The sequence below is a fragment of the Hippoglossus hippoglossus genome, chromosome 18 (genome assembly GCF_009819705.1).
Source record: "Hippoglossus hippoglossus isolate fHipHip1 chromosome 18, fHipHip1.pri, whole genome shotgun sequence".
NCBI lineage: Eukaryota > Metazoa > Chordata > Actinopteri > Pleuronectiformes > Pleuronectidae > Hippoglossus > Hippoglossus hippoglossus.
Genome location: NC_047168.1, coordinates 4708989 through 4726572, shown reverse-complemented (window position 1 = coordinate 4726572; position 17584 = coordinate 4708989). Strand labels below are relative to the sequence as shown.

Below are 17584 nucleotides of genomic sequence, written 5' to 3'. Positions count from 1 at the left end.
TGAAACCAGTGTGAGACAAACTTCCTATCTCAGTGAGAACTATATTTTGTAAGCAGGATGGTAAAATGCATTAAAATAAATGGAGAATCAAGCAACATGTCAGTCTTCTAGTTGTATATTGGTTTGAGATGCAAAAGCAATTTAAAACAACTAAAAAGAGTTGAAACTAAACTGAGACAAAACGACCACAAAATGATATCACATCAATACAGAGAGGTAAAAGGAACAATAGAAGCAGAAGCGGGTTTTTGAATTTGAATCCAAACACGTTTTTTCAAATTTGACAAACGAGGACCTCTCTCTCAATCTGCTCCCCAGTGGATTAGCTTGTTTTACAGTCAAGTACATTCCACAGTTACACTGTTGCCACTTTCCTGCTCGCTGGTGTGCAGCGTAGAGCCACAAGGACACAATCTATCGGCCCCGTCCCACTGCTGCTGCACAAAAGCAAAGTCTTGTTGTATAAGACGGCTGGAGATGGAAAAGACAGGGGACGTGAAGAGAAGGGCGCCATCCCCCTCATTTGTGCACTCAGAGCTTTTCAGGGAAAAGCCGTGGGCCCAGCATGTTTTATTGCTAATGCCTCGGTGACTTCCAAGGGCACTTAAAGGACTTCAATCATCAGATTTGCACTCCACTCGCTTCAGACCCAGAGGAGGCCTCAGGAGCGGGAGGGAGAGCACCCCCTGAGAGAAGGTTGTTATAGTGCCCCTCTTTTGGGCTGATTTAGCTGTTTTCCTTTCCACCTCCTATTGAACGTTAAGCAACGGCTTAACCGGCAAGACGAATGTGTGTTTACGCTTTTGAAAAAGGAAAGTAGTTATAAGAGAAAAGAGGAGGGGGGGGGGGGGGGGGGGGGGGCGAAGCAATGTTCTTTTTGTATTCTTTGCAACCCAGGACCTGGGTGGAAAAAGCGGCCAAGAGGACATCATATAAATCAGGTTTCCGGTAGCAACAGCACTGGTAGGCCTAAGACCGGGCCCCGATCGTCTTCCTGCTCATCCTCCCCCCCTTCACCTCTTGCTCAATGTTTTCTTACCCACATATTTGTACTTCTTCATTGCCTCCTCTTCATCTTTCCCTTCCAACCTTGACCCCCGGGACGGATTCAACCCCCCCAAACATCACGATCAAATGCCTCTTCTAAACCAAAATTAGCAGGAATATGCCGTTTTAAAAAGTCACACGTCAGTGCTCTGTCCCCTCGCTGTCAGGCCAAGTTAGTACATTCAGCCGGGTGTCACGTTTCCATCACTGCCAATCGGAGCCAGAGGCGATAAAAACCTGACAAACCTGATTGCATCCATTCTCACTGCAGACGAAACCCAGATGTTGGTAGGTGTCGGTGGGTTTTTTGACCAGTGGGGCTCAGGTCGACCTGATTCCTCGAACTATCAGCCCATTCCTCCCCGGCAACAACCCGGCATTTCTCAGCCTCTATATACAGCCAAAACTCGAGGCCTATTACTCCAGCTTGGATACAGTAGGAGGGGGTCGGGGGGGTGGGGTGTGTGGGGGGGGAGAGTTATAGAGGGGGAACATTGTGGGTGAAGGTGCGGGGAAAGGGCAACAACATGAGAAAATGAAAGAGCAGAAGAGCTGCGGAGGAAGAAAAGAAGGGGGGGGGGGGGGACGGACAGACCTGTGAGAGGAATCTGGCAAAGCCTCATTAAGTTCAAATAGGTAACCCAGCCAGTAGGTGAGCACATTCCCATTAACTTGGCAGTGGGGATAACTTCCTCCAGGCTTACGGGTTATTACTTCCTCTCCCATTGCTGTAGCACTATTGTTTTTGCCCCAGTGTGAAGTCATGCACACTGCAGGGATAAGCCTGTTCTCTGATATGGACAATGATGGCTATTGTCTCTTGTTTTTTCCCCCCTTCCATTTGCTACACTGGAACAGAGCACAACAACATGTTTTCAGGGGTACTGATGCCATTCATTCTCTGAATAGAGATTTTGATGATCCGCCATAATATTTTAAGGTGGACTTGCCACAAGGAACAAGACCGTCAAATGATGTTATTTGCTCCTGTAGAAAACCACAAGTCCGTATGATACCAACTTTTATTTGCAGTGTCACATACTACACCACCCATGTCCCCATGTGACGTCTGTGATTGGCAGAGCTCACTGTTACCATGGAAATGTTTACACCAATCACAAATATCATGTCGGCTATGTCGATTGGATGGTTCGGTGTTACATTATGTTTACCACAATGATTTCTCACAATGGGGAGGGGTGAGGAAAAGAGTCCAACAGAGGGAAAATCACTACAATAAGGTCGGAAAGGGAGGATTTTCATTGGTTTATGGAATGCCTACTTCCTTTACCCTTAAAATAATGATGCAGCTTTACCTTTACTCCAATATACTGTCTTGTAAATCAAATTTGTTTTGGTCACAAGTCATATCACAGCTGGTCGGCCTGGTTCCAGGTTAATAATCTTTTCATATGGATTTTCTGAAACGTCAAGAGAGTAAGTTACTTCCGGAACCAGAGCAGCTCTAGAAGGACGCTCACAGTTCCGCTCTATTTCCAAGTTACTGGACCTAATGGAACAGATATATCGTAAAACGTCATTAACTAACACCAAGTACGCAATAGTCCCATCCGATTCATTCACGTAACATTGAATGCAATGATGAAAATGCATCTAGCAAGGGGCATGCATCTCTATGGGGCCTCAAAGGCTTGTGTTCGGTGTGTTTTCACGCCCTTAATGATGCACTGGTGGCGACTTTTACAAATGAAACTGAAAAGTTAAAAGGCAGCAAGTAATTTGCTAGGTTTACGTTTCCATTAAATAGTCTTTGTTCACTTTATTCACGAGTCGCAGTAAGCTGAGCAATTTCAAGTTTTTTTCATTTTTTCCGGAAGCCTTACTTCGATGTCATTTCCTATTTATACGCGACATTCCCGTGACTAGATGCGCTTTCTACATTCAAATCACGGTGTTCTCCTCCAGCGGTTTACAGCACCTCATTATCACCTCACTGGAAACAGAGAGGTCGTGAATCTGCTCAGGGTTTGTCAGCAGCGTGTGATTGATGATCGCAGCTCAGTTATAGGAGTTCAGGACTTTGTGCAGAGACGTGGAGCTGAGTTACAGCTCAGGCCTGGCTCAGGGGTGACTGCAGACTGTGTGTATACTGTATTCTCACACACACACACACACACACACACACACACACACACACACACACACACACACACACACACACACACACACACACTCACTTGTATTTTCACTTTCTTGAACATCGCAAGTGCTGTTTTTGGACAATTTCACCAATTTCCCCCTGAAATAATTCATGGATCTTAATCAAAACTGTCAGACACATTAAGGGGACTGACATCTATATGAGTGTGTACAATTTGGTGCAGTGTTAGTCACCAAGGAGGCTATGTTTTTGTCTGCATTTGTTTGTATGTTACCAGGATAACGCAAAAACTGCTCAACCAATTTCCATGGGATTTTGCAGAGGGGTGGGGCATGACCCAAGGAAGAAGTCTATTTATTTTGGTGCAGATCTGCATCAGCAGGTGAATCCAGGAGCTTTTTGTGTTTTGAGATATGACTTTTTTTAACATGTGGATTGATTTCTTAGAGAATAATTCACAAATCTTTATTCATTTTTAGGGGACTGATATGTATCAGTGGTGCAAACAATAATCCATTTCAATGTATTTTAACAAGGGGACTTTTGGGGCTTAGAGGAGGTATGCGCTCCTGTGCTATAGTATGAAGGTTATGTTTACGTCTGCATGCAATTTTGTGGGGGTGTGGGGCATGACGTGAAGTAGAAGCCATTGAATATGGGTGCAGATCTGCATCAGGAAGGTTTTCGTAATTTTTGTTAATATCTCCACAAGGGAACCAAATAATATCAGGCATGTTTAGGGGACTGCTATTTTTGAGTGTGCGCACTTTGGTGCAAATAAAAATCTGGACCTGGTGAAGTTAAATGTGTATTTCACAAGGGGACGGTCATATAACCTTTGTCATGTGAATATTCAACATACCAAACGCAGACATAACTTATTTATATATTATATAAACTATTATATATATATATATTATAAATATAACAAATTCCCCGAAAATGCACCTTGGCACAAGAAACATCTTGTTTCAAAATAAAGAAAGAATTGAAAATAAAGTCGTGGGGATGCGTTTTGTAATCAAAGGTTTAAAAACGGTCATGAACGGTGACAACGACAACAACAACAACAACAACAACAACAACAACAACAACAACAACCTGTTGCTGTTGCTAGAAACGCGTGTGGAGACATTTCCCAGCAGCAACTCCAGGGGCTCGCGGCTCCATGCATCAGCAGGCATGATAATTACACACCCACTTCACACCAGCAGCCACATCTTGGAAGCCCATCCCCGACTCAAGACCCCCGGCACACACCTCAGGAGCCACACGGACACCGCTTTTGCCTCCTTTAACGACCGTTATCAGAACTTGAAAGCATTGAATCCGTGGAGATTTCCAACTTGCGGAGGCTGATTCGTGCGCAGCCGCATCATTTGATTATTTTTGGGGGGGGGATAAGTTGATTTTTTTTAACGATGGCCAACTCCGGTATCCAGCTGCTGGGATTCTTCCTGTCCCTCATTGGCGTCGTGGGGCTGATCATCGGGACAGTTCTGCCGCAGTGGAAGATGTCCGCGTACATCGGGGACAACATCATCACGGCTGTGGCCATGTACCAGGGACTGTGGATGTCCTGCGCCTTCCAGAGCACCGGGCAGCTCCAGTGCAAGATCTACGACTCCATCCTGCAGCTGGACAGTGAGTAGGACTCAATCTGACTTCACCTGTGCATGCATGTGCTTACTTCTTCTTTTGTTTATTATTTGATTCAATTAAAGTGGCGTCAAGGCGCAGGGTTGCGTCCTCCTCCTCCATCCATCCTTCATTTAAAAGCCCCCTGTGAGCCACACTGTTTTTACTGATCAGCTTCACAGCCCCAGGGTGCAATCTGCTCATCACATCCCATAATTACCATCCACTGTTATCACCAGCAGATAGAGAAAAGGAACTGACGAGGGTTAAAAAGTTAAGGAAAACTCAAGGAAACCTTCCTCCCACTTCCTAATGCATAAACTCACTTACAAGGTGACACATGAACCAAGCATCATTCCTTCTGGATGGGCCGAGAAAACTATTTTAATTTATTGCCTATTCTTATTTCTTATTTTGTATTAATCACTAGCCGCTGCTTAAACCAGTGCATTTCCCCAGCGTGGGCTCAATGAAGTTGATCTTATCTTACCGTCCCACACGACAAACTGCAGCTCTGCTTCACCAGAATCTCTGTACGAAATAAAACAGACAAAACACCACAGCAATTGCTGCAGAAGATGTTGCCAAAATAATCTGTGTCAACACGGTGGCCATGGTAACTAAACTACGGAGCGCGCAGGCATCACAACTATCTGCTGGACACAAACCATCACGATGATTTACTTTGATTAATGACAGTTATTCAAGGAGACGTGCCCACCGGCCGGGCAGCGAAAACTGCGTTACACCTAATTTGCTGACTGACAATGATGGAGGTCATCAAAGTCTCTGGAGTAAATTTGAGTTCCGATGCCAATTATGGACAAATACCTTCTTTGCAAACATCATTTAAAACTAAAACTTGGTCTGCTGATGTATACGATCTAAGTGATAATAACTGATTGCATTATGTTGACTGAATACAGTAGGCTTAGTAATGAGCTGGATAACAAACAGGATATATGGCCAAACAGCCTTTGGTGTCTGACCCTTTGTCTGTCTGAGACAATCAGATTCATACAATGTGAAATTAAAAGGGCCTCAACAAGGGTTTGCCTTGTGTGTCCGTCATGTATGAGGGGCCTCATACATGTTGTTGTGGTGCGGATTCCTGAATTAAAACAAAGTGGGGCTCATTTTTGAAGTGGATTCATGACCCATGATTGGCTAAAATCAAGTCATTCAGTTGTGTGTGACCGAATGACTTGACAGAATCTGCGTTTACCATTTAATCCACCCTATTGTTTCCCATTCCCTCGGTTTTATAGAGTTCTCCCTCTTCTCTCGCTCTCTCTCTCTCTCTCTTCTACATCCTCTTCCCCTCAGTGTCTCTCTACCCATCCCTCAATCCCTCCCTCGCTGCTGGAGGGTTTTGTTTGTTTGGACAGGGCAGGGATGGCCTAGACTGGCACAGACTGGTTCTAGGTGGACGGAGGGTGGTGGTGGTGGGGGTGATGGGGCACCCTTGTGGTAGGTTTACAGTGTGAAGAGGGGGAGAGGGGGAAGGGGGGGGGGGGGGGGGGGGGGGGGTCCTGACGGATGATGATCCTGGGATCCTCACAGTCGTGGTAGAGCCGGCCTCCACCTCTCAAACAGCACCAGATGGGGAGGGGAGACAGTGGAACACAAAGTGTTTGTGTGTGTGCCGATGTGTGACCGTGTGTATCCCATGGTTTCTCTTCCAGGAAAAGCTCACATTAAAGTGTCCTGAAAGGCTTCTATGAATGTAATTCACAGCCTCTGCACACACTCATGAAGCTTCTTTGATAGGACGGTTTATTAGTCATTCCTTATTGTTTTCTGCATCGCACGTTTGCACTTTGCAAATAGGATTCAATATTTGACTTGATGAGCTCCTTCCCACATTCCACTACACAACAGAGCACACATTTACTGTACTCCGCTTGTAAAAATGATAACTATTTCCCCCTCTTTCTCCGTCTCCCCCAGGTTCGCTTCAGGCCACTCGTGCCTTGATGATAGTTGGCATCATCGTGTCAATCGCAGGGTTGGGCGTGGCCTGCATGGGAATGAAGTGCACCACCTGTGGAGGGAACAACAAACTGCGCAAGTCCCGCATCGCCATGACAGGGGGCATCATCCTCCTAGTGGGCGGTGAGGAGGAGGGGCATGCTCCTTTTATTGAATTTTTACCGATAAGTTTCCACATGTAACACAGCCACTGCAGTGATTTACAGTGCATGTAAGGTTCTTTGACCAACCAGTCTCAGAAAAAAGGATAAAAAACCACTGGATAAGTTTAAGAGCTCATTTTATTTAATAAATAAGAAAACCATGGTAAACCACACTAAAATGAAGGCAAAACATCTGAGCTTGTGGCAATATTCGGCCCTTATGAACAAAAGCTGTCTTGACAACTTCGCTGGTGTTTTTTTACATGTATATACCAACCCACTCTTGGTGAATCATGCGGAGGATCTCCTGCTGCGTTCTTACATCTGCTCATTCGGACATTATCTAGAGTTTTCCCGAAGGGGCTGGTAGGAGAAACCCCTCAGAAAGTCTGTGGCCTCTCAATCGGATGGTTGCGTTCTGACATACAGCCCCTTTCTTCAGTTCAGTGCATGTCTGAGAGCAGCTTACTTTGCTCTTCAAGGAGCCCAACTCTGTCTTAAAACCGCGGCACGTGGACCCTGGCCTGCAGAACACATGAGGGAAATGAGGGACCTCTTTACAGATATCCACTTGAATCGCACATGCATCATACAGGCACACGGCATAGTTGAGGTGAGAGCCCTTTTAAATATTAATTTAGTCTCACATGCATAACTTACCTGTGCACAGAGGAGCACAGGAGGAAATGAGGGGTCACTGTGTTTGCTGCAGGTGGTTTAAATAAACTGCAGCGTGGAGGCACACGCAGACACCTGCCTTCAATCCTCACCTAAATCACAGCCATCGGCTCACAGCAAACGTGAAGTCACAGGCTGTGTCACATGTAAAATTGTTTATTTACACTTTGTATTATACCTTTAGGAAAAAACCTCTGCTCGTATTTACATTTGCTCCTCGTCTCTGCTGCGAGCGCAGTGCATGATGGTATATATTGCTTGGTAGTGACCATAAGTTGTAGACAATTTGTCATGATGCATCATGGGAAACAATGAGAGCACTATATAGGCAATACAACATTTCACTTAACATTCAGACACCACTACAAAATGGTGAACCCATGATATAGTGGACTGTATAGTGATAAGTGAGTGATTTTGGACACAGCTACACACACACACACACACACACAAAACCCCTCCCAAGCAGTGAGCCACCAACTAGTGCGAAAGTGAGCCAGTGTGATGGTATTAATAGTTTTCTACCCTGTTACACGCACTTTTTCATGTCAGCTGTGAATGTGAATTCCCCCCTAAAGTTAGCAATCAAAGAAAAATCTTTTTTACTTATACTCAACTTGGCTAAGACTCTTTTTCCTACTCATCTGACCTTTCAGTGAAGCCTGTAAAGTAAAGCTGCAGAACTCGTGAGCAGCTGAAATACTTGAGAGTATCATGTGTGGTTCCAGTGATGATACGGCCCCAGTTGTAAGATATTTCACCCTGACTCACCTCACCATCACAGAGTGGCTTAGATCTCCTGTACATCACACAATAGGTGGGAGGAAGTTTGATCCTGAGTCCAAACAGCTTTCCTCCCACTCCTCTGCCCGGGCCCCTCAGAGGTCACAAGACTGAATGAGACCACTTCACTTGATTCTAACGTAAAAGGGTCAAACTGGCTCTGAAGAGACCAGGAACACTGAAAGCCAACTGTGCTGTAGTCCATAGCTCCCTGGTGACTACAAAGGGAATTAAAAGCAATGTCTGATCTCTCAGGATTTGATGACGGACTGATTGACTGTTGACTTTCTCTCCTCTCAGGGCTTTGTGCCATCGTAGCGTGCTCCTGGTTTGCTCATAATGTCATCAGGGCTTTCTACAACCCCTACACTCCTGTCAACACCAAGTGAGTAACCCCAGTAACTGCATATAATCATTACCACGATCACATCAGTCTGTGAAATATGAAGCTTACCACAACAGATGGTTAACTTAGCTTAGTTTAAAGACTAAAATAATAACGTGTCTTAAAACATGTTGCTTGATTCATAAAGAAAGTACCATATATACATATCTATATACTTTACATATATAGACGTGAGATCCAACATTTTGCAGAAAGAAAACAAGTATTAGCCAAAATGTTGAACTATTCCTTTAAATTTGAATGTATTGTACAGACACTATAATGTTTCTATTTGCTGTACTACATTTGTTACTATACTAAACATATTGTCATATGATGATATATTCTTTTTTAACAGATTAATCAGAACAGTTGTTACAATAATACAGTTTATAGATAAATGAATCAGTGATCAACAAAATATATAATTGATATAATGTAGATAATGATTATGTAAACCACTTGAGGGCCCATATTGAATAAATAAGCTACTTTTCATACTTTTGCTGTATAAGTATAATTTTCACAGTGGTGTTGCTCTTTCTTTTCTCGCCTCATCTCCATCAGGTTCGAGTTCGGCGCAGCCATCTTCATCGCGTGGGGGGGCTCCCTCCTGGACGTCCTCGGCGGGGCCATGATGGCCGCTTCCTGTCCGAGAAAGAAGCAGGTGTCCAAATATCCATCCATGGCCAGCTCCCGCTCCGGGGCTCAGAGCGGCACGAAGGAATACGTCTGAGAGCGCCCCCTGTCCTTCTCTCTGCGGTGGTACTCAGACAAAGAAGCCCCCCCCCCCAACACACACACACACCTTGTTGCAGCATCAGCGAGGAGTCAAACTGAAGTTGTGAATCACAGATGCAAAGAAATGAGACATTTATTTTCCTTTCCTTTCAGGCCTTTTATAACCCCCCCCCCCCCCCCCCCCGATTATCATGCTGCAATCCCACTTATTCCACGAACAATGTCTCACACCCCGTCCACACATTCCACGATTGTTTACAAGTGGGCCTCGCAAACACATTATAATTGGATCCCCTGACTTAATAGACAACCCTCAGGGTGGAACCTCTTGTAGCCTAAAGCGTGGGTTGCAGCCAACACTTGCACGTCCGTGTCAGAACCAGCGTCTATTAGCGTTTGCCATGTAATTGAAAGTAATCAATTCCAGTTTGGTGTTTGGGCTGTGAATCAGGGGGGGGGGGGGGGGTCTGTACAACAGAGACGCAGGCTGACAATACAGTGTTTTATATTAACTGGTGGTGGTTCTAAAATAGCTTTTGCGACGAGCAGGGTGCGACTTCACACACAGGGCTCACTCTGTAGGGTGAGCGTGTCACACAGGCCCTTTTTTTACGACAACACTCACTACAGGCCCCGCACCTCTTCGTACCAGTCTGTTACAAACCCTGCTCGGCGACGAAATATTCCACCGCGCAGTCACCGTCGCTCTTATAGCTTCCATATTCGCCACCACGGGAATAAACTGCCTCTATTTATTTTGTAGGTTTTTTTGGGGCTCATGTGTAGATTTATATAATTGGTAGTTCACTGTGGCCCCTTTTTGTAGCTTTCATATGTTTGTTAAGATGTTTTGTGCTCTGAACAGTGTCTGGCTGTTTTTTTTAATGTCATAGTTTTATACACTTGGCTCATCCAGCAGGTAATGGTGTCATGGAAAAAGGAATGAAAGAACAATTTTAACATGTACAACAGAACTTATATAATAAAGACATTGCAACATTGGTAATCGAGTGGTGGTCAAACTGTGATAAACTAGAATACCTCTGCAAAGGCCCAGCAGTCCCCCTTCTGAAAATACAAAGATATACATCCTATTGCTAAATTGAGGTATTTGAATCTGTATTTTTTTGTTTAAATCTCAATAGAATAACTAAAGGTAAGTATTTAAAAATCTTTGGAAAAATCTTGTTCTCCTTGAGAAAAGCAAGACAATTGTCTTTTTTTGGATGACCCTCTTCTGAACTCCTTTCCTCATTTAACATTTGCATCTTACCTACATCTAAGGTTTTTGCCGATTTGGCTTCCTTCCTTTTTTGGGGAGAGACAGCAGATAGTGAATCTCTTTGTCCTTTTACGTCCTGGTTATGGGGTCAAACATTTTGTACCTCGACAGTTTTCATATGTGTCGTGTGAAAAGTGAAAAGAATCATAACACAGAAATTGCAAGTCAGGTAGATGCATTTTTAAGTATCAATCACTGCATTTCGCTGTTTCAGAACACAACTGACAAAAGTGCATCGGAACAACAGAGAAAAAAAACTTGCAAATCAGCCATGTTTAAGTACATTCACTTAACATAACACAAAATGCAAAGATACCACGAAGATTTGTCTTTATATTTCTCGAGATTGCGTCACGAGACGTCGACCGTTTCCATGCAAACGGCGGCCGCGAAAAATCCTGAACGACGACCTCCGAGTCGGAGAATAAGCTGTGAGTAAAACGCAGCGCTTCCGCGACGCAAAGTGAACCAGTAACAATTCCACAGCCAGCTAAGTAACGCGACATCAGCCTGATCCTTTACAGACATTATGTCACTCCAAGGTCCACTGCAATCCCCATTTCAAAATATAAATCAATGTTAAGATTGTCTCAGCAATACCAGCTAATCCTAGGCTGCTTGTTTTCAGGATCTTATATTGTAATTGTAAAGCAACGGTTGACATAATCTTCAAATAGTCAACCTGAACCTGCAATTCACTACGACGCCATGTAGGAGCAGCTCAACAATCCTCTGTTGTAAATATATTACATATAATTTGGCATCTGGCTATTTTTTTCATCCAAACACTGAGAAATTTCTATGACCTTTTATCACATAGGTGCAGCCGACTACTGGGAAACCCCGGCGTCGGAAACAAACACACAACCTCCGGGAGCGTGTTGTTGTTGTTTGTGATATTTAACCGCTGAGTCTGCAGCTCGAGCTCCAGCGACTCGGCGCCATCTAAAAAGAGCAAAAAACGGTGGCGTGGTCTGAAACCCTACTCACACACAGCTAGCCCTTGGCAGCAGGAGAACCGGTCACTGATGCTTTTCACAGACTCCATGCATAGAATTCTGCAACATGTCACTGCACATAACAGGCATTCCCACAAAGTGCACCATTTGGAAAAACAGAGTCAAATCTCAGTTACACGGGACAGAAGCAGTGTCCGTCCAGAAACGAGAATGAAGAAGCCATAACAACACAAGAAAGTGTCTCAGTTTGTTTAAATAATTAGCAGTAGTTGTTTTTTTCCTCTTCTTCTTCTTCTTTTATAAATAGCGAGCTTTCATCCACTGGAAAAATAGTACAGCGCTTGCATCAGTGTGAGAGTAGAGAAAGATAGTCATTGCACAACCAAAGCTTAATGTTTTACCTGCGTGACACACATTAACAGGTGTGTGTTACCCCCCCCCCCCCGCCCGCCCGCCCTCCCCCGGACAAATCAGTAACCCTCGCCGGTGAACACTCAGGCGTGACGCCGCTCGTCGTCTCACCGCCTGCTCAGTGCAACTTTAGAAATGTAGCCCTTTTTCTGAGAAGCTCTGAAAAATATACACGCTCTCCTCCACATCCCACTCATAATCCTGATAGTCTGTGTGTCTGTATGTGTGTGTGTGTGTGTGTGGGGGGGGGGTGCAATACAATTACTTCACAGTATGACCAAAGTTAAATAAACACTATATACAATCAGAGCCTAGGCTTTCGGCCGGCGCTAAACGAGCCGCTTTTGTGCCGCGTTGAGCCATCAGACACTTTCAGTAGGACACTTGACGGGATCGAGGCCAAGATCGCCGACGTGGAGGTTTGGCGTCTCCCGCTGAGGTGGGGGGGGCTTCTTCACTCTTTTTTTTTTTTTTTGGCACTTCATGGTGAAGTTTAGGAGATGGGAGCGAGGGAGACGGGACACTGCCCGTTGTTGTTCATGATGTCGTCCACGTCTTCGTCGTCCAAATCCACTGAGGAGGAAAAGGTCGAAAGGTCAGCGAGGGGGGCGACTCTACAGGACCGAGAGTCAAACTGGAGCGTAGATACAGTGCATCTATTTGATCCACATTAAGAGATCAGCTTGTTCAAGGCTAATGTTCCATGTTTCTTTATGCTAGGATAAGTTTGCTTTAGCTTCACATTAATCAACATAGACGTGATACACATTTTAAAAAGAGAAAATGGAGAATGATGCTTCCCAAGAACTATTGCTTGGAAGATTTAACAATTTTCAAATAACCATGAGTGTTCGGAGATGGCATTTATGTGATGCCTGCACACCCGTGGCGACATTTTGGGCTGCAAATATCATCTGGATTATTAAAATTTCAATAGTCTTCTTCTTCAAAAAAGGAAGAAATCCAATTTCTTCATCTTAATCCCTGGGAATAGGCAGCTCGTGGAAGTATGTTCGCAATATGTGATTCTCTAAATGGTCTGTTCATTTCTGCAGCAAACGTTGCATATGCAAAAAATAAACAAATAAAACTGGGTGTATTTCATGTTCTGTGGTTTGATTCTAATCCGCGGGGAGCATTAGGAGGGAGGTTCAAGAAAATGGAATAGAATAACAATGCTAATAATACAAATCCTATAATTATATTAATAATCTAACCACTGTGATAATAATCTTATTAGTAAACTAATGCTCTAATCTTTACAACAATAATCTTACAAATTAAGGGGGAAATTCGGAGAGAGCAAAACAATGAATAATCAAGAAAGTAAAAAATTTAATAAGAGAAAAGAACGAAAGAAAAACAGGTGAATTAATACTTATTGTTGTTATGTATAATTACATTGTGTATGTGTGCAGCTGCTGAACTCAGCTTGTGTATTTTATATAAAGCTGCAGTCTCCGGTAACCTGTCCAACCCAAAAGGGACCTCACTCACCTTTCTTGGTCCGACCGATCTGGCCCAGTTTGGGCGCCCTCTGTCCGAGTCTCTGCGGGTTGGACCCCCCGTTGACCTGGGGGTGTCCCGGGTTGTACTGGCCCGCCGGGCCGGGCTGCCGGGGCGGCCCGGCGGGCGGGATGAGCTCGGGGATACCTGAAGCTCCGTACATCTCCACCGCACGCCTCCTCTCCCGACCGGCCGCTAGGTGTCCTCACACTCCAGGCGTTGCTGCGTCGTGTCTGTGGAGCCGCTCACTTCCGCAATGGCATTGGACAATGAATGTATGGACGGCACGACAAGCCGCTGGGGAGCGAGAGGGAGAAAGTCCTCTGTGCCTGTGAATGGAAGTAAACACGTCCGTCACAAATGGCGCTCACGCGTCGGGGGGGGGGGGCTTGTGGCCGCCGCGCACCAACACTTGTTTACACTGAAATAAACGATGTGTGCTCTCCTCGAGCAGGTGAAGCCAATGTTTCCCCCTGACAGTCACAACAGCGCGGCGCCACAGTAACGTGTCCACGGACGGACGGTAATAAACCCCGCCGATAAAGGCAGCGGCGCCCGATCGCTTCCTGTCGGGTCCTTTACAAAACGCCGTTAAAACGTGACAAACAGAGACCTCACCTCTTTCTCGCTGAGGCCGCAGTTTCAGAGCCGGATCCGCTGAACGCTGCTCTGAGAACTGTGTTGTTGTTTATCAGAGCTCTCTCTCTCTCTGTGTCTCTCTCTCTGTCTCTCTCTCTGTGTGTGTCTCTCTCTCTCTCTCTCTCCCTCTCTCCTGGCACCACACCGAGGAAGCGTCGATTTAAAGGGGCCTCTCGTCGTGTTCTCGGCCTTGGGGATTTCCTCGCATTGTGTCCTGACTCACAGCGGCATGTGCACGTCACCGCCGGGGCTGATGAGAGCGACAGTGCTGACACCTCGGGTTGTTGCAGCGGAGGTGTGCCAAAGTTTTTCGAAGGCGCCTTCTGCGTAATTACGCACCGGCGGTCATGCGCGAGACTGACTTCGGCGTCAGCCAATGAGAAGCGCCGCTGGATTACCCCCCCCCCCCACCCCCCCAGGCAATACATAACCCATGTACGTCTTCATGTAACATGCCGCTCAAGTTACCACACTTTAAATAATAACAAGAAACTTATTTTGTAATGCTGTCATTTTTCAACAAAGCTACAAAAACAACGATGACCAGCAACAATCAAATGAAGATAATCAGGTCTTAAAACAGAGGGGAATGAAATGAAGTTGTACGTAATATGTGTCAAACATAAATAAAAACATAACTATTTGGAAAAGAGATTTAAAAGACTCCAATGATGTTGCTTCTCTTATCTCAGTAGGAGATACAGAATATTTACCGTAACATCATGAAACTCAAGGTCATGCTGTCAATTTTCAAAACCCATATAAACCTGATTAATTAATACAACATTTAGGTTCCACAAAGCTGCTTATTGTGGAGGGCGATGAATTTGGAGAAAAACTAAACGCAACAATAATTCAGATAAAGTCACTGTATGTATCATGAATCAATAAATCATCGTAAACAGTGCATTCGTATTAGTATTTGGGATTATTTTTGTTATTCTTTATATTTGTGAGTCAAAAGTTTTAACATATAAAAGGCATGAGCAGTGCCTGCCCCTGACAGTCTGACAATTTGGGATTCCTTTATATTGGGCGCCAAATAGGAGCCACATTTTACACAGAGGGGGCAATTATATGTCCAACATCCATTTACAATTCCTGACTTAATAAGGTTCATATTTCACTCCTTGTTTACTGTTAGCTCTATAGCTTTGATTCATAGACACTCATCATTGAACACTTTTTGAAAATCGTGACAAATTGTCATATTTATTGTTAGTTTTGTCAGTAAGTGACTAATCTTAATTTCAAGCCTACTGACAGGACAGGGGAAATTTAGGGGCCAAACTAATTTTTAAGTTGGGGCCAGTGGCCCCCTGGTCCCACCCCTGGATTTACCCCCGGAGACATTAAAATGTTTTGTTGTTCAGATCAGCTAATTAGAAAATTTAAACTATTGCGTGAAAATAAATGCATATCTGTACATTTTAGACGTATACAAATCAATGTGAGGATGATTTTAGTCTCAGTTTTAAAGCATTGGTCGATAAAAAGTTAAACCCGCTGAAACGGCTATCTCCAAATATAAAACATATTATGAATGAATCCATGCAGAGTTGAGAGATTATCAAAGCAAAATCAGCCTGCAGATCAGGCTCTGCAGGCCCACATATGTGCTCTGTCTGTGCTGGTATGTAACTGACGGACTTCTCATATCATTTTTTTAATGCTTTGACGTCAACGGAGAAAATCACTGCACGTCAGCGGCTGCCATCATGTCCAGGATCATAGGCGTCGCCCTCCTGCTCATGGTTGTTGTCCACAGCGCAGGTTAATAACAAAGAGAGCTTTTATTTCTATAGTTTTAGCATATTTGACTACTTTTAATCAAGCAACAGTGTCTGACTTGGAAAATATAAACTTTGACACACCGCTCTGTTAATAAGTCAATTTCTACGGGGGGAGACTGTAAATGGTTGATGGGTAATTTGTTCTTTTTCCACACAAAGGACATCTTGCTATTTTCCGCTGTGTGCAGCTTTACCGGCCGGATTTCGTGTGACCAAAAAGCAAAAGGTACCGGGGTGAGTCAGATATTTGGGTTAAACATTTTCCACAGTGATGCTATAACCCATGAGAGAGACTGATGACTGGGGCAGCTGAGTACAGTGCCCATTCTAAACCTGCATGTTCTGTTCCAAACCCATCCTGGAGCTTTCAGGACATCGTGTCAATCATTGAGGACGTTGGAAACGATGGCTGATGCTGGTGCAGACGCCTGTGCTGGTGATTCAAATGGCTCAGGATGGCCGTGGCCTTGAAACTCTGGAGACAAGAAGCCTCTACTGAATATTCCATTTCTGTCATCAAAGTGTGTGTGCTGCTACTGGAATCACCTCTCATAGCTACACAACCTAACTTAGCTTTTTTATAGCAAGCAAGAAATACATCCCAAAAAGTCATGGGAACAGGAATATGTGGTGAATACATACACTGATACTTTGTTGTCAAAAATTCAAGTGAAGACAGTGTTGCCTCTTTTGAATCTCTGTATTTGTACCTTTGTCTTATCTCCCTGTATATAAATGATTATTATTATTTGACAGTGTTAATAATCAGGTCCTGCTGTCACTGATATCTACCTTCTACATGCAAAGAATGTCACCTGTGTTAATCTCCTGTGCGATCCCTGGTGTCAGCTTCAGCCCCTATGGAAGTGGCTATCTCTTGTTTTGTTCACACACAAACAGACATCAGATATCTAAGTGGAGGCTTTTATTTATTTTTTATATTATGGTGCTTCAGTGATGGAAACCCTTGCTCAAGGTGCAATTTCAGTTTCTTATACAAAATGTATAAATGTATATAAGAAAAGGAAGGTAAATAACACTTAAATAGACACCTATCCATAATACAATATAATATAATATCTGAAGGATCATCAATGTCTCAACCACTTACAATGGATTGATTTATTTTGCTGCTGCAGTTAAATTTTCAGGAGGTATCCGACATTTCCTTCTTTTATTTCTGGTATAGATGATGAGCATGTCAAAGGGGTCTGCTTCCCAAAAATCTGTCGCATGATTCTCCAAAATACTTGCTCAGGATATACTATATGAATATGCAATTTCAAAGGCTGAAATTCAATACTATGATCTCTTGTATTTTTATTTTCCATACATCACAATGTAGATTATAATAGGATTTATCCTGGTAATTGGGCAGAAAGTCCTAATGAACCGTAACACAGCTCTCCCATTTGAAATTCAATGATATTTGAAAAAAAGGACATTCTGTGATGACATATGTGGT

The 17584-nt window shown here is 44.0% G+C and overlaps 2 protein-coding genes across 2 annotated transcripts; one reads left to right on the top strand and one right to left on the bottom strand.

Annotated features, from left to right (window-relative positions):
- Positions 1 to 4318: 4318 nt before the first annotated feature.
- Positions 4319 to 10531, top strand: cldn7a (claudin 7a). Its single transcript, XM_034614911.1, has 4 exons — positions 4319 to 4813; positions 6758 to 6922; positions 8704 to 8788; positions 9356 to 10531. The coding sequence occupies exons 1-4, from the start codon at positions 4591 to 4593 to the stop codon at positions 9522 to 9524; spliced, it is 642 nt and encodes a 213-aa protein (XP_034470802.1). The 5' UTR covers positions 4319 to 4590; the 3' UTR covers positions 9525 to 10531.
- A 1059-nt stretch (positions 10532 to 11590) lies between these two features.
- Positions 11591 to 14633, bottom strand: si:dkey-112a7.4. Its single transcript, XM_034614916.1, has 3 exons — positions 14306 to 14633; positions 13679 to 14016; positions 11591 to 12754 (listed from the first exon to the last, which is right to left on the bottom strand). Exons 2-3 carry the CDS (start codon positions 13848 to 13850, stop codon positions 12675 to 12677), a joined length of 252 nt encoding a protein of 83 aa, XP_034470807.1. The 5' UTR covers positions 13851 to 14016; positions 14306 to 14633; the 3' UTR covers positions 11591 to 12674.
- Between the last annotated feature and the right edge of the window lie 2951 nt (positions 14634 to 17584).

What these genes read in the sequence shown, in the direction of transcription:
- cldn7a (XM_034614911.1), top strand. Translation starts at nt 4,591, where the DNA reads ATGGCCAACTCCGGTATCCAGCTGCTGGGATTCTTCCTGTCCCTCATT. An exon ending in CTCCATCCTGCAGCTGGACA is followed by an intron (nt 4,814 to 6,757) that starts GTGAGTAGGACT and finishes CGTCTCCCCCAG; the next exon opens with GTTCGCTTCAGGCCACTCGT. An exon ending in CATCATCCTCCTAGTGGGCG is followed by an intron (nt 6,923 to 8,703) that starts GTGAGGAGGAGG and finishes CTCTCCTCTCAG; the next exon opens with GGCTTTGTGCCATCGTAGCG.
- si:dkey-112a7.4 (XM_034614916.1), bottom strand. Translation starts at nt 13,850, where the DNA reads ATGTACGGAGCTTCAGGTATCCCCGAGCTCATCCCGCCCGCCGGGCCG. An exon ending in GATCGGTCGGACCAAGAAAG is followed by an intron (nt 12,755 to 13,678) that starts GTGAGTGAGGTC and finishes TTTCCTCCTCAG; the next exon opens with TGGATTTGGACGACGAAGAC.